The 16,049-nt window shown below is 31.8% G+C and overlaps 2 protein-coding genes across 2 annotated transcripts; one reads left to right on the forward strand and one right to left on the reverse strand.

Moving 5' to 3' along the window:
• Positions 1 to 582: 582 nt before the first annotated feature.
• On the forward strand, positions 583 to 3,174 carry LOC146896283 (uncharacterized). The gene is made up of 4 exons (XM_085732922.1): positions 583 to 1,036; positions 1,859 to 2,017; positions 2,122 to 2,230; positions 2,632 to 3,174. Exons 1-4 carry the CDS (start codon positions 665 to 667, stop codon positions 2,808 to 2,810), a joined length of 819 nt encoding a protein of 272 aa, XP_085589048.1. The 5' UTR covers positions 583 to 664; the 3' UTR covers positions 2,811 to 3,174.
• Positions 3,175 to 6,165: 2,991 nt separating this feature from the next.
• Positions 6,166 to 8,306, reverse strand: DUO1 (myb-like HTH transcriptional regulator family protein). Its single transcript, XM_085734137.1, has 3 exons — positions 7,979 to 8,306; positions 7,189 to 7,423; positions 6,166 to 6,918 (listed from the first exon to the last, which is right to left on the reverse strand). Exons 1-3 carry the CDS (start codon positions 8,197 to 8,199, stop codon positions 6,478 to 6,480), a joined length of 897 nt encoding a protein of 298 aa, XP_085590263.1. The 5' UTR covers positions 8,200 to 8,306; the 3' UTR covers positions 6,166 to 6,477.
• Positions 8,307 to 16,049: the final 7,743 nt, after the last annotated feature.

Below are 16,049 nucleotides of genomic sequence, written 5' to 3' on the forward strand. Positions count from 1 at the left end.
ATTTTATTATAGTAGTATAAAAAAATCGATTCCTAAAAAATGCTGATGTTAACATAAATCGAAGATTTTTTTTTTTTTTGAAGGAACATAAATCAAAGATGTTAACATAATTTCTTTTAAAAAAAGTCTTAGACTTAAGCACATGAAGAGGATCCAATCCAATCCAAAAGACAAAAAAAATAGATTGGAGAGCCAAGTAATAAAAGTTTTAGAATTTATTTTTATATCTAACAATTGAATTTATCTTCATTGACTTCACAATTCTTTATATAGTTCATCACATATATGTTTCATCAAGAGTTTTGTTATTTTGGACAACCATATTTTAAATAACTTACAAGACAAATAAAAATATAAGAAAAAAATCATGCTTTGACACAAAAATCAAATAAATAAAAAAAAAAATAATAATAATAATACAATGAGAATATGCTGAGAGTTGTTAAAAAAAAAAATTATAATTTGTTTGTGTAGTTGTTGAATGGTTTATAAATATCATTTATTTTCCATTATTAATTTACATAACAAAAAAACAAAATAGAGAAACACGTCTTATATCGTGATTGGTAACTAACAGAAATCAAAACTTGGTGGAAACTCTCAAACTGGGAATCAACCACCATTCTCTCAATCAATCAATCAATCAATCAAGCAGAAACAAACAATGAATTCATCATCATCATCATCAAAATCAGAAACAATAATGAATCCAAAAACACCAAAAAACCAAACACAATACCAAAACATAATCGTAATGAGACACGGAGATCGCATCGACAATTTCGATCCATTATGGATATCAACAGCACCACGACCATGGGACCCACCTCTCGTTGAAGAGGGTCGTGTTCGTGCTTTCTGTACAGCTCGCAAGTTTCGTAACCTTTTCGGTTATCCAATTCATCGTGTTTTTGTTTCACCTTTTCTTCGTTGTATTCAAACTGCTAAGGAAGCTGTTATCGCTCTCTCCGCCATCCATGATAACCCTGAAGCTCTTACCGGTGATTCTCTTCCCATCGATCCTTCCAAACTCAAGGTCAGTCATTATAGATGTGATGGTTTGTGCATGGAAATTTAGATTTATGTGTGCTATAAAATTTTGATTTTTTATGTTTATAACAAACTTTGAAAACATTATGAATTTGAGGACATTATGGGAAGTTATGAATAGCATCAAAAGCACATAAGGAAATTCACCCAAATTTTGTCCTGGAAATTATCAGTTGATTTTGCGTTGTTTTAGACGTTATTATTTTAGATTGAGATTAAAGTTTTAGATGTTTGATTACTTTGAAACAAAACTGTTTAAACATGAATCACTTAATTTCATCCAAAATCACCTGTACCAAACACTCTTCTAGACTCACACTAATAGTGATTGCAAGTTGACATGGACACAAATGAAATTCAGTTCCGAATTACAATACATTTTATTATCAGAGGTGGTTCTTGCTGTGTAAGCACTAACTATTCTTGTATATATTCTAGTCATCTGTTCTCCAAATAACAGTTATAATTTTGTTCACATCACATGGCAATCACCAATAATTTGTTTGATTTGCATTGAATAGATTTCAGTTATGGCACTGCATCCAATGATAATGTTTGATTTGTCTATATTTGATGCTTGAAGTATACACTTCAATACAACTTTTAAATCTTGACCTTTTCATGAAAACTGAATATACACTCACATTATAGTGAAAATAAAAATATAGAATTTTATTAGTGTAAAGAGTGAGGTGGTATTTCATTTCCATTATTGAATTATAACAATATACAAATCCCAAGTAGTTGATGCACATATACATCAGCCATTTAGTTGGTAAAATTCTCCAACTCACCTCCACAATTGCAGGTCTCTGTAGAATATGGATTATGTGAAATGATGAGCCGGAGGGCAATCAGGCTTGAGGTGGCTCCTAAAGATGGAAATTGGGGTTTCAACATAGCAGAGCGCGAGGCCATGCTTCCTGCAGGGACAGTGGATAAAAATGTAGAAAGGATCTATAAAGAGGTATAATAGATTATTTTTCATTTTCAATTGCAAAACATTTTTGGCACTTGACAATTATATAATATGATCATTACTTTTTGTGTTTGAGGAACTTTTCACTTTAGTTGCCTAAGTGGGAGGAGCCGCTTTCGGACACGAGGGCTAGATATGAGAAAATAGTTAAAGACCTTGCTGATAAACATCCTACTGAAAATTTGCTCCTTGTCACACATGGTATGTATCGTATTGAATTTCTTGTCCATAAGGGATATCTGTTTTATAACACTTGAAAACCGCCTTTTTTGTGAATGCAATATTTTTCTAGCCCTTCCCCTTAATTACATGATAATCACCAAAGTATAGTTTTCTGCTTTGTTAACTATTGGGTATAACATCGCCAAATTTGAAGAAATCGCTAGTGTTCCACAAAATGCTATTTATAGTACAAAATGTTGTTAAATAGCGGAGCTATATCACTGTTCTGTAGCGAAGTTTGAACAAACTGATATTTTCCGTAATTGACAACGATGCTGCAAAGTATGAAAGAGTTCGAACACACCGGTCTATGAAAGATTGAAAGAATACCGTGCCTCGTTTTTACAAGTTGAATTCTAATTGAACTGCACCTTATGCAGGAGAAGGAGTTGGTGTAGCTTTTTCTTCTTTCAAAAAGGGTACTGAAGTATATGAAGTTGACTATTGTGGATACGTGGAACTCAGACGCCCGATTTTCAAGAAAGATCAGTCATTTACAGCAGGAGAATTCGAAGTACTTACTAATACCGGTCAAACTGGCGTAAAATATTCCATCTAAATCTAATAGTCCGTTGGCAAAGACATTCGTTATACTTCATAATGGCTTTAAACACTCCAGATTCTCACTCTTCATTCTACTTATTTTTACCCTGGAGTCCACTGTCCACCAATGTCCAAATGACTTCTATTGTGCATGATTTATTCAGTAGGTGAATTTTAGCTGCATATTCTTCTTTTACTCTTATGATATTTGGTTTGATTGAATAGTAAACATAGGTGGAAAAGAATTAGATATTTGGAAAAGAATTATGTTGCTGTTTTATCCAGTGTTTTATTATGAAGATATTGCTTAGTTGTGCAATAATAATGAATAATGTAATGTGGCTACGAACCAAAGTGAGATTATTTTATTTGCGCTTTAACTAAGTTGTCTTTGTTTTCTCATCAAGCAAACAAGCTTGAGCATGAAATGAAATACTAAAGAAAAGAAGGAAGAAAAAAGAAACTCTGGCATTGTTATAGTACTTGTGTTACCAGTGGGGTTGGGTCTAGTAAAATGAATTAATCTTCTACAACATTGCAAATCAATGGATTTGTATCTCGGCCGAGGAGGTGTCTATATTTAGTGTCTGATACTCCTTTTAATACGCGGTGCACGTGACCTATGAAAAATGTTTAAAAGAAATTTATATCGATTGGTTACTTGCATAGGTTATCCATGAGTTATGATTTGTCTTGCTAACCTTTTAAAACTTTATCGATTTTGTAATAAACAAAAAAAAAAAAAAAAAAGTAGTCTGGTGGTTAGAATTTACCTTTTTGTCTGGTGGTATGAATAAGTGGGGTGTCCGAAGTTCGAACCCCAACCCCTGCATATAATAATGCATGTCCCTGCCAACTGAGCTATGCTCACGGAGACGTTGTGACACTTTTTAAAGGATTATAAATTAGAATAAACCGATCCATAAACTATCACCATTTTTCAAATTTAGTCCATAAACTAGGTAAATATAATAAGTAGTCCATAAACTATATAAAATTCATCAATTTAGTCTATAACATAGTAGCAAGAATTAAATTGATAGATTTTATTTTATATACTTTATGGACTAATTATATTACGTAGATTAGAGACTAAGTTGAATGCAGGGTGTAGTTTAGAGACTATATAGAATGTTTATTCTTTTAAATTATTTAAAGGGTCTTGGTAACGAGTGTTCCGAGGGTACTCCTTAAGTATCCCAAATTTAGAAAATATTTTTTTAAAAAATCAAATGTTACAAATTCAAATGCATTGATTAGACATATTTTTATAAAAACTTACTATTAATGGTTCTTAAATAGTGGCACACTCGTTAACATCTCCCTTATTTAAATTAACGTGTGATGACTATATAAGACATGTTTTGTCTCATGCAAGTTGTTGAGTTAAGAACACTTCAAGGGGTTTTAGAATGTGATCCAAAATTTAAATCCCGTGTGGATTCCACAACAATCTCAAGGATTTTAAGCAATTTAAGTATCATACTTGTTCCCTCAAAAAAAAAAAAAAGTATCATACTTGTATCAATGGTGCCAAAATGGGGTAGACCTAAACCCATAAACCTCTGACCAATACCGACGTGATCTCGAACCAGTTGAAAAACCAAATTTCTTTGGAGTATGCTCAAAATTTCTTGAGAGGAAAATAATCAGAGGTGTGGAGGCTTCCAATGTCTAGATGACTTTTCCATTGTGCACACTGCACACTTGGTTTATTAGAAGAAATTGAGCTGCATATTCTTCTTCACTCATATGATATTTTTCTTGATTGACTAGTAAACATAGGAAGAAAAGAAATAGAAAATGGTGGAATTGTTGTTGCTATTTATTTTTTGGGTACAATTTTTTTATGTTGCTATTTAATGGTGAAAATATTACTTATTTGTACAATAATGACAAATAATGTGCATGACACCCTTGTAAAAAGTTTTTTTATATACTTTTTCAAGCATTGTAATATTCTTATCAACTTTTCTTCATCTTATAACCCTCCCCCAAACATATATTGTACTATCCCATTGCTCAAAAAAAAAAATATATTGTACTATCCCCTTTTATGAAACTCAATTTCAGATAACTTAATTTGCTACTTGTTTCATTCAATGAATCAGTCTCAGAATTAGCAGTCACTTGTCAGCCGGAGACACTCGGTATTCCTCATGGCTTTCTTCTTATTGGATTGGATCTTTTTCTTTTGTGGTGGTTGGGGGTACTTCTACTTCCTAATCAAATTGCATTTCAAAATTATCTTTTTGTCAAGATTTCTAAATTAAGTTTTAATCATATTACATTATGACTCATATTTTTTTTTTAAAAAAATATATATTATGACTCATTTTCCATTGAGAAATATAGATCTTTAAAAAAAAATTGAGAAATATGGAAATTTAGTTTATTAGAAAATTATATTATATTATTCTTTATTTGTGATAATATTTGATTTGGTCAAATCCTTTTGGCCATATCATATATTTGACTTAGTTTAACCCCCACTAACCCTTTTATCTCTCTTTAGCTAACTACTCTCCCTATTTTTATGTGAAGCTTGACTCATTTTAACAAGAATTTGAGAAACACTTATTTTACTTATTCAATTTTATATGGTTTTCCATCTTCTTTCAAAAATATTCTTGTTGTTGTTCTTGTTTCCACAGAGAGGCATCTCTTAAATCCTGAGGGTTTGCACAATTAATCATATAAATATTTGAGAATAATGCTTTTTTGTGCGTCTCAAATTTCATTGTTGGTTTCATTTTGCAGGTTCTTGTGCCCATTCAAATACATTGCATTGCACGATATTCGGCCTAACCCATTTGACAGCTCTAATTGCATGAGATTTCACAACGATCTCAAGTATTAAACAATGAATCGTATCAATGATGTCAAAATGACGGAGGAACAAACCCCAAAACCTCCCAACAAAAACCCATCTGAAAAATCAAATTGCTTTGTAATGATTTTGAAAGATGCCAGTCGAGTTAGGTTTGTGTCAATTTTTACAACACTATCAACCAACATTTGAATAAAAAAGAGCCATATTTTTCCATCTTGTCATATTGTGCCCATCTACATAGCAGTTACTAATATTTATCGAGAACTCTGACTACTTAACCACACTTAGTGTAGTCTACAACAATTAGCAAAACATTACATAAGCTAATCTTAAGCTATTTCTTCCAATACAACTTTATATAATGACCATATTAGACAACTTTTAAATATATGTAATCTAAACTCATCTCCACAAAAACAACTATTAAGGTGAAAATTGTCTACACTTCATATATAAACTATATTTAGGTCATATATTTGATTACAGGATTTAATGTAGGACTTAAGTCTATAGTACTCTCGTTTGAAAAGCATCTATATATCATTGCAGTGTTAATAATACATAACATAGCATAAAATATTTTATCAAGATCAAAAGACAACAACTACAATTTCCCAAAGGTGTGCTTAAATAATGCAAAAGCTTCACCCTTTGACAAGTTGGCCAACAAAAATAACAAGCACTATGGACATTTGCATTTGCAACTGCCCTACAAATGATATTGGTATCATCAATAATCCCAAATTACAATGACTAACCAAATTCTATGTGTTACAAATACTTTTCAGCCCCCAATGCAAAATGTAAACACAACTACAACAAACAAACCAGATAACAATGGCTTCATACTTCAGAGCTTAGAGTGATTTGAAGGTGGCTCAATGTGATCAAACATGTCCTCTGGAAAATCATCAAAGAAATTATCAATTTTGAAACTCCTTAATGGCTCAAAAAAAGGAACCATTCCAAACTCTGATGTTTCCAAGGGACCAAACACGTCAAATAAATGGTGTTCATCAACTCTTTCCATTGGAAAAGTAAAATCAGTTTGGAGTTCTGGGATCTGAGGAAATGCAATGTGTTCAGTGCTTTTATAGCTCTGATCAAAAAGGGTGAGCTCTTGTTCAACGTAATTTGCGTCCGCCTCGAAACTAGGTTGCTCGGATTTTTTAAGATCCAATAATGGAACTATTTTGATAACTTGATCGGAATTCTCAATGCATGGTAATGAATATGACTGAGGCTTTGATGATGTTTCTCCCTCTGATGAAGAACTGAACTTATAAGGAACCTTCAATAAAAATATAAGAATTTTAGAGAAAACGGAATGAGAATTTGGGTCACATTCCCGCATTCAAGAGGGAAGTTACATATGCAGCCGTTGGATCAAGATCAGACAATGCATATTTTTTATATTTTAAAAAAATTAAATATTGAGTTTGAAATCAACATTGTCCAATTTTGATCCAACGGCTACGGATGTGGCTGAGGGTGAGAATGCAGAGAACACGAATTCGAAGAAAAGACAAGAAAAAGAGTAACCATTGTGTTTTGTAATTACCTCATAAGATGGAACATGGGAAGAAACTTTGGCTTTGTTTTTTTGTGACTTTGAGGTTGTTGATGATGATGTTTTGAGAAGCCTAGCCAATCTCTTCTGTCTACTGCTCCAGAAATTTTTGACATCATTGTCTGTTCTTCCTGGTAAATAGGATGCAATCTTAGCCCATTTGTTCCCAAATTGTTCCTGCAATTCTATCACAATCCTCTCTTCCTCTATTGTAAACTTGCATCCACTTTTAGAGAGAGACCAGAAACACAAAAATCAAATAAATAACTATACCAATCAATAAAAACCCATCAAATAATTAATTTGAACGATGTAAACTTAAGTAACCAAACATGCACCAATGTACTATGCAAGTGTATTAAAATTATGAACAATCGATGGAGAATTGGATCCATAATACTAAATATCAAGAGAAGAAACTTCACTGATCACTTGTAGTAAAGGCTCGACAAAAATGAGACAACCCATGAAAGAAATTTCTTATTTAAACTTAAAAAAAAATTAAAGAATTGGAACATAAAGAAGCAACCCTATGATTGTAAATTTTCATAAAACAACACCAAAGCGAAATTATATTTTTCAAGCAATGAAGAAAAAACATCTACAACACATAATTTCGTTTAATTATCTCATTTTCTCAAATAATTTTCAATGTCAGTGTCGAGTGACAGACATATCCATGTTTCGGTGTATGTGTCTATGTTTCATAGATTGCGATTACAAGCAACAAAACAAAAACTATAATGAGAAGAGAGATGAAAGTGAAGTAAGGATAACATACTTTTTGAGGTTTGGTCGAAGTTTATTGACCCAACGAAGACGACAAGACTTGCCAGTTCTTTGAAGAAGACCTTTGGATCGAATGGAGCTCCAATCTCTTGGACCATACTTCTTCACATGATGAAGTAACACTTCATCTTCTTCTGTTTTCCATGGACCTTTCCTTACATGTTCTTGATCTTTTTTCCCATGCATTTTTCTTTTTCTACCTATAATATTCATTAAAAAACAAGACACACAACTACTTTACATTCTCGTTTATTTATTTTCTACTACCTTTGAAAATGCTTCACTTTTTCTTTTCTTCCTCCTAAATCTTTGCTACACACGCACACATACACTATTCCATGTTCCGGAGACTTTTGCGGTTGTAGCAGTTACTGCCTCACCCCACTAAACATGCCCACGTCCTCCACTAGTTTATCATTTCATTTTTTTAATTATTAATTTAATTAATAACTGTGATTATCTAATATTCTTTTTTTTTTTGTTACCATTATTTTAATTAATAAATGGTCATTTTTTGTTACCATTATGATTTTTTCCACTTTATATATACTTAATAGAAAGTGTGTTTTGACTTTTAAGCAGGGCGGACCTCTTCAAGGTACAGTGTGGCAAGTGTCACACCAGCCTAGGTCCTTTTTTTTTATTTTTTATTTTATTTATTTTTTTAGTTTTATCGGTTCATTGTATAATTTATACATGTGTGTGTCTATATTTTTACTCATATATTAAATAAAGACATTTTTTTTTTTTGTAATTTATACATGTGTCTATATTTTTACTCATATATTAATAAGATGACCTATTTTTTTAATTTATACATGTGTCTGTATTTTAGTTTATATATTAATAAGGGGACCGGTTTTTTAAAATTTATACACATGTCTATATTTTTACTCATATTTAATACGGAAATAATTTTGTGCAATTTGTACGTATGTCTATATTTTTATTCATATAACAATACATAGATCTATTTTCTTTTAATTTCTATGCAATTACGATTTGCTTCCAAAAAAAAGAGCGGAACGTGCTCACCCGTCCGTATGCACGGGTATCATGCTACAACATTTGATTCATCTCTTGTAACCTATATAGAAAGAGATGTTCTTAGATAACTTGTCAAAGCTCGAGATAACTTGTCAGAATTCCTGACATGGGAAAAGCGAATGAAGCCATATATCCGTCAGAATGCCACAAACCTCAAACTGCCGTCTCAAAAGGAAAATAGGAATACATTCTGGAATATTAGTGAAATAGTAGGAAACCTTACGTCCAATTGAATTGTTGTCTCTGCCATATTGATCAGAACCATCGCTATCCTGTTCCAAACCTCTCGCGTTCAAACGCACATCTGGTACAGACGCACGTTTGCCTGAGATGCCCATAGAAGAAGTTCCTACTGCCGAGTCTTTTGTTGACCAATGAAGAACAGTAGAATCAAACCTAGATTGCCGAACCTCCAACCCACTACCTGCTTCGTCGAAACCATATGAATCCCTGAACCTGTCCCGTCGTCCCGCTTCCGGTTGAATCGCTTTCCGCTTCCGAGACCGCACCACAGACCAATTTCCCCCATCCCCCCAATATCTGCCACCCTGACGGGACACCCCCCCCCCCCCCTGCCGGTGAAACGCTTCAGCGCAGTTGCCCTAGGGTTACCCTAGGTTGACCGTTGCTCTCAGTCGCTCTCTTCTCTTCTCTCAGATCCAAGTTCATCTTGATGCTCTTCATGTTAGTTGATGGTGAACTACAAACAATCTTAATTGAAGAGTTACATTCGTGTTGGTGCAAATCCAGGTGATAATGGAACAAACCATTAGTAATGTCATTATTGTCATCCAATCAATCACACAACAAAGGCAAGGACGATTGAATGCTACAATGATCAATAATTTGTCTTTAATGGAAAATGATGTGACGGAAAATGACAACCTTAAAAAGATAAAGAGGAAACGTAATCAGTGGTCTCAGGTGTTAGTAATTCCTAATGCATAGTCCAAATGAGGAAAATGAACAAAACAAGGACAAGGTTGCAATGGACAGTGGCTATTATGGGTTGGAACTGTCCGTACTATAAATCAGATGCTTTATTTTTCCATATTTTTTTCGTTCTTTTTTACAGCTTTAATTAAATCAAACAAAGTGGTGATGAAAAACTATTTGCACATCATTGAATTTCTCTACTAGTTACACAAAAATTTGATGCACCGTCAATCCTTTATCAACTAACACTCTCATATCCTCCAATTCCATGAAGCAGGAACCATCTCATCTCATATTCTTCAAGTTTAATAGTTAATACACGAGAGTGACAATGTTTAAATAGGAGCAATAATATGAGTACTGACTTCTTATTTAAAATTTTAGGAGTAGTTTATCGTATTCTTAAAGTTAATGCAATAACTCACTCTAGTAGGAATAATGACTACATATTTTGTTTTTTTGAAGGAGACTACATATTTTGTTATTCTCCAAAATCATTACGACAATCCGACCTGTATTATAATTTTGATCATTAATGATTTTGCTTAGTTTTATTTGTGTAAAAAGAAAAAAGACGAATGGTAAAGACATATTTTTTGTTATCTATTATCAAAAATAGATTTTTTTGTTATTTGACTTTTTTTGTATTACTTTAATCTAATTGATAAGAAAAATAAAAGCCTAAATCACACAAATAATCACCCAAGTTGCATTTCTTCAAGTGGAAGTTAAGTGAAAATTTTGAGTAGAGGTGTTCATATTCAAACCCGTCTAAAGTGAAATTGTAAATTGTCCAAAAAAAAAAAAAAAACTACATAAAATCGAATATTATTAGATGTGTTTATATATGAATGGTAAAACGGGCCACCTCACGTCCATCATTAACACATCTAAAATGGAGCAGAGGGGGCGGATCAACTAGATATGTAAGGTTGAAAATCTTACCTTGCCCCCATTTTATGACGGGCCGAAGGGTTGGTAGATCGAACCGTCAATGTTTTTGCTAAAAAATATTAATTAAAAGAAAAATAATTAATTTAAAACTTAAAAATAACAATGTAAAAAGGGTAAAACTAAATAAATATAAGACCAATTTAAGCAAACCAAAAAAAAATATGTAACTACTATTTGCACTAAAAATATTGAGACATTCAATGTTATTCAATCTATCTCTAGAATTAAAATTGACTCTTTCGAAAATGGATTCAAAAATACATTTAACATCTTACTATAATTTTTATTGAAAGAATAAGAATATCCTTTTGTACTTTAGAGTTTTGTTGAATATATTTGGCAAAATTAATTTCAAAGTTAAATTTATTCAAAATAATAAAATATAAAAAGTTAAATGACATTAAATAACCGAACGATGCATACATATTCAATTATAACTTCCGAGTAATTACAGTCACCTCCCCTGTGGTTTATTAAAATGACACTGACACCCCCTCTATTTTTAAAACTTACACTGACCTCCCTTAAGTTTTTATAAAATAGATTAACACTTCCCTTCCCTCTTAACACCGTTAATGCTCAGTTAATTTTGCTTTTCTTTTTCTTTTTCTTTCAGTTCCATGGTCACACCATCAGACAAAAAGCAAAAGGGATCGTTGTTGGTTTTCACCATCCATTCCATATGGACTAAATGCCAAACCATAATCATTAGCAAATCATTAAGTTTTCTGTGATGCATCTCCATATCATCATCCAATTATTCTCCCAAATTGCAATTTTTTCTTCGTTTCAATTTCATCATTCACCAAAAAAAGAAAATTCAATTCCATCTCCAACAAAACCCTTCCCATTTTCTTTATCTTTATCTTGGTATTAATAACTCCCCCAAATTGCAATTTTCTTTATTAATTTCAATACAATTTCTCAAGGCATGGTTACAAATACTTTAACTGTGTATATTGTATTACTGTCCGTATCACTTCAAAAGAACAACGAGGGGTTTAAATTAGAAGAACAAATACAATATTGATGATCATGCAAAACCAGGAAGTGGTATGCCTCTAAAGGATCAATTCAAGAAAATCAATTGAAGAAGTTCCTCTCGGGAACGATGATTATATAGTAAACAAACCATCCGGTAAGGCCTTGAATTTTGGTGAGGTTCAATCCTTGAATTTTGCTGCCGAAATACAGAGAGTGCAAGTATAATATTTATTAGTTGCATTATGATATGAAATGATGGGAGATATTATCATTAGAGCGGGTGCACTTAAGCTGTCAAAACTACAACCCGGCCAAAATTGTTTTCTGTTTAATGGTGTGATTGAAGTAAAAAAACAAACAATATTAACGGAGTCTTAATGGTGTTAAGAGATAAGGGAAGTGTTAATCTATTTTATGAAAACTTAAGGGAGGTTAGTGTAAGTTTTAAAAATCGAGGGGGTGTCAGTGTCATTTTAATAAACCTCAGGGGAGGTGATTGTAATTTGCCCTATAAAAATATTGCTATATAGCGCGAGCATGCTACGTGCGAAAAGTGATGAAGCTTGCAAAAGGTAAAGGTTTCACATGCATTAGCGAGAATACACAAGGTGGTTAGAGTTAAAATTATTTTTTGATAAATAATAATAATAATAATAATAATAATAATAATAATAATAATAATAATAATAATAATAATAATAATAATAATAATAATAATAATATAATTCTCCCATTTGCCACAATTCACTAGGTAGTTACAACTGACGAAGCTTATTCGTCAAAATTCGATTAAGAGTTGTTGGGACTAATAAGCATTTCTCATTATATAAATAGAGAAATATCTATAACTAATATGAAAATAAATGTCCATTGAATTTACCATTTTACCCCCAGGAGGGGCATTTTGGTAAATTAATTATTGGAAGGTTTTTTTTTTAGGGTTGGCATTTGAATTTCCATTTTTGCCCCTAACCAAATTTTTTTAATTATTTTCTAATTTTTATATTTTTAATAACTTTTAATTATTTTCCAATTTTTATATTTTTAACTATTTTTCAATTTTTCCTCCCAAATTCAGTTGCTTCTACATTGCCGTTGTGGGAGATTAAGGTATCGTTTGACCCGACTTTTTTCAAACTTCTCTACATTTTTAAGGAGAAGTTAGGCCGAATACAATATCAATTAAGTACTTACCAAAAAAAGTACTTTTTTTGAACGCATAAAATTGAATGGAATGAGTTTTGACAAGAAGTTGTTGAATGTTAATTTAAAAAACTACTTCTCGACAATTTATTTCACAAGCACCTCTTTTCAACTCACGATGGGAACCTTTTCTTTATTTTTTAATATTATATTTCAATATGTTTTTTTTCTTCCATTTAACTTTATTTTTTTTAACCGTTTCATTAATTTTTTAAGGAGGTTCCATTTAATTTTATTACATTTTTTTCAAAGGAATTTTATTATCTTTTTATCACTTATATATTTAATTTCAATATCGTTTAATCATCACAATCTCACAAATATTTTTATTCACGCTGTCATTTAATGATCCCAAATATTTTTATCTCCTTTCTTCAACCTCGTGAATATATACACACATTAATGTTTAGAGTAATATTTTATGTCCGTCTGTCTGTTTTTTTGTTACGCTAATGCATATAATTTTTTTAGTGTTGCTTGGTTGAGTGCTACCTCACCAATTTTTTTAACTATTTTCCAATTTTTATATTTTTAAAAACTTTTAACTATTTTACAATTTTTTATTTTTAACTATTTAAAACTAAGTTGATGGTTCATGGTTTTTAAGGTTTATATTTTTACCATCTATCCTTTCAATGTAATCTTCCAGACTGAATATTACTAAGCATATGTGAAGAGACTGAATATTGCTCAGCTGATATTACTTTTTTGACGTCAAAGAGATTTTTTATTTTTTAACGGTCAAATTATTAATAACCAAATTCCTACAAAAGACGCTAAAGAGTTTAATGTGTTTCTTTCGTTCATTTTGTGTCATGTAAATATTGGTGTTAATCCCTTTTTACTAACTCTATGACAGTAGCGCTCACTTTTAAAATTTTAACTAATATGTAATTTATGATGTTTTCCCGCTCTTGATAAAGCTTTAATAAATATTTTAATAAAGATTTATAATTTTTGTGCAATATTCATTAATTGTTCATTTTTCCTTCGGAACAATTTTTTTACAAAATACGTTACTGAACCCCATGCCTTAGACCATGCATCACAAATATTTGGATTATGCGACCTTCATTCTCAAATTTACGAAGAATGGTAATATTCCGTAATTTGAACATCTCTCCTTTAAAATAAGTTTTTTAAAAGTGCCTATAATTCACATGAAAGGACTCGATACTAAATTACAGTTAATATCTGCCTTTGCTATAGATCATGTGAAATGATTTATATACGTTGAAACTGAAAGGCAAAATGATATAAATCAAGTAGAGATGCATTCAACTATCTATCTGATTCAGAAGTTTGTTCACCTGAAAGGACTGAATACTAAATTGCAGTTAATATCTACCTTTGTTGTAGATCATGTGAAAGGATTTATATACGTGGTACTAAATTGCAGTTAATATCTGCCTTTGCTAGGGGTGGCAAAAATACCCATGCCCATGGGTACCCGTGGGTAAAATCCGTCACAGGTATGGAGCGGGTAGCTAAACAGGTATCCACGGGTATAATAAATGGGTATTTGACTACCCATTATTATATGGACACAGACACGGATTGGATTGTATCCATACCCACGGGTACCCATACCCGATAATAAATTAAGTAAATTACTAATATATATCATATCTAATTACTTAAAGTTGGTACCTTATTGAAGAAAATTTTACCGCCCACCTAAAAATCCTCAATAATAACCTATTTTTATTTTAAATTTTTTTAATTCATCTTATTAAGTTCACCGTTTCCACTTCATTCACATCATAAAACATATAGATTATATAAGAATCATGAATTTTCTATGAATTATGTATGATTTATGAAATTTTGAGTGGATTATGTATGGATGTTTAAAAGTTGAAGTTTTTTGGTAATTAAAAAAGTTATTATTTGTACCAAAAAATAAATAAATTCAAAACTCCATGGGTACCCATGGATACCTCAATACCCACGGGTATCCGTATAGTGGGTACCCACGAGGATACGGGGCGGGCACGAGTATCATATTTATCCAACGGGGCGGGGACATGTATCATATTATCCGTACCCATGGGTATCAATTGACATTTGTTGTAGATCATGTGAAAAGATTTATATACGTTGAAGCTAAAACACAAAATGATATAAAGTAGGTAGAGATGCTTTCAGCTATTTGTCTGATGCAGAAGTTTGTTCACCTGAAAGAACTGGATACTAAATTGCAGTTAATATCTGCCTTTGTTGTAGATCATGTGAAAGGATTTATATATGTTGAAGCTGAAAGTCAAAATGATATAATCAGGTAGCTTTGGTAATAGGGTTTTCATTGGTTTATAGATAGATATCAATTATTACTGGAAAAGTGTTTCTACCGCTGACTAAATATGTTTTCATTTGTTACTCGTGATCAAGCCATTTTGAAGATTTAATTTTGTAATCCGTAATGCAAGAGTACTCTAAATATTATATTATGGTTTATAATTATCTGTCATTTCGCAATCTATCCTTCCAATATAATATTTTGTCAAATATGTTACTGAACCTCCGTGCGAAGCACGGGTTTGTAACTAGTTTCTTAAAAAAAAATAGAGAAATGATGTCCAAACACATTTTTTGTTGACATATTTAAGACACCATATACATAAAGGATACAATTGTCATTTTGTATTTAAACATTGGGTAATTTCGTCATTTTCCTATCTTCTTTTCTTTATTCGATTCTTCTTCATTCTTTTTTACTGCAACTTTTTTGGCATTCAAATGTCACGACAAGCAGCGCCAACCACGAAGACAACCACCACATCCTCGGACATCTATTCAAGATATGCGTCCCCTTTCCAAAACTCATTCACCTTCATCGTGCTTTCAAATTACTATAAACGAGACCGATTGAATCTGTCACTGTATGGGTCTCCAGCGGTGTGAGGGAGAAGAGGATGTCGCCGGTGGCGGAGGTGCAG

Source organism: Medicago sativa, chromosome 8 (genome assembly GCF_051527215.1).
Source record: "Medicago sativa cultivar Bolivia chromosome 8, Bolivia_mono, whole genome shotgun sequence".
Lineage (NCBI taxonomy): Eukaryota > Viridiplantae > Streptophyta > Magnoliopsida > Fabales > Fabaceae > Medicago > Medicago sativa.

Excerpts from the sequence above, each read along its gene's own strand:
- DUO1 (XM_085734137.1), bottom strand. The coding sequence starts at position 8,199 with ATGAATATTATAGGTAGAAAAAGAAAAATGCATGGGAAAAAAGATCAA. Across the intron at positions 7,424-7,978 it reads CTTCGACCAAACCTCAAAAA|TGGATGCAAGTTTACAATAG; the intron begins GTATGTTATCCT and ends TCTCTCTAAAAG. Across the intron at positions 6,919-7,188 it reads CCCATGTTCCATCTTATGAG|GTTCCTTATAAGTTCAGTTC; the intron begins GTAATTACAAAA and ends TTTTTATTGAAG.
- LOC146896283 (XM_085732922.1), top strand. The coding sequence starts at position 665 with ATGAATTCATCATCATCATCATCAAAATCAGAAACAATAATGAATCCA. Across the intron at positions 1,037-1,858 it reads TCGATCCTTCCAAACTCAAG|GTCTCTGTAGAATATGGATT; the intron begins GTCAGTCATTAT and ends CCACAATTGCAG. Across the intron at positions 2,231-2,631 it reads TTTGCTCCTTGTCACACATG|GAGAAGGAGTTGGTGTAGCT; the intron begins GTATGTATCGTA and ends CACCTTATGCAG.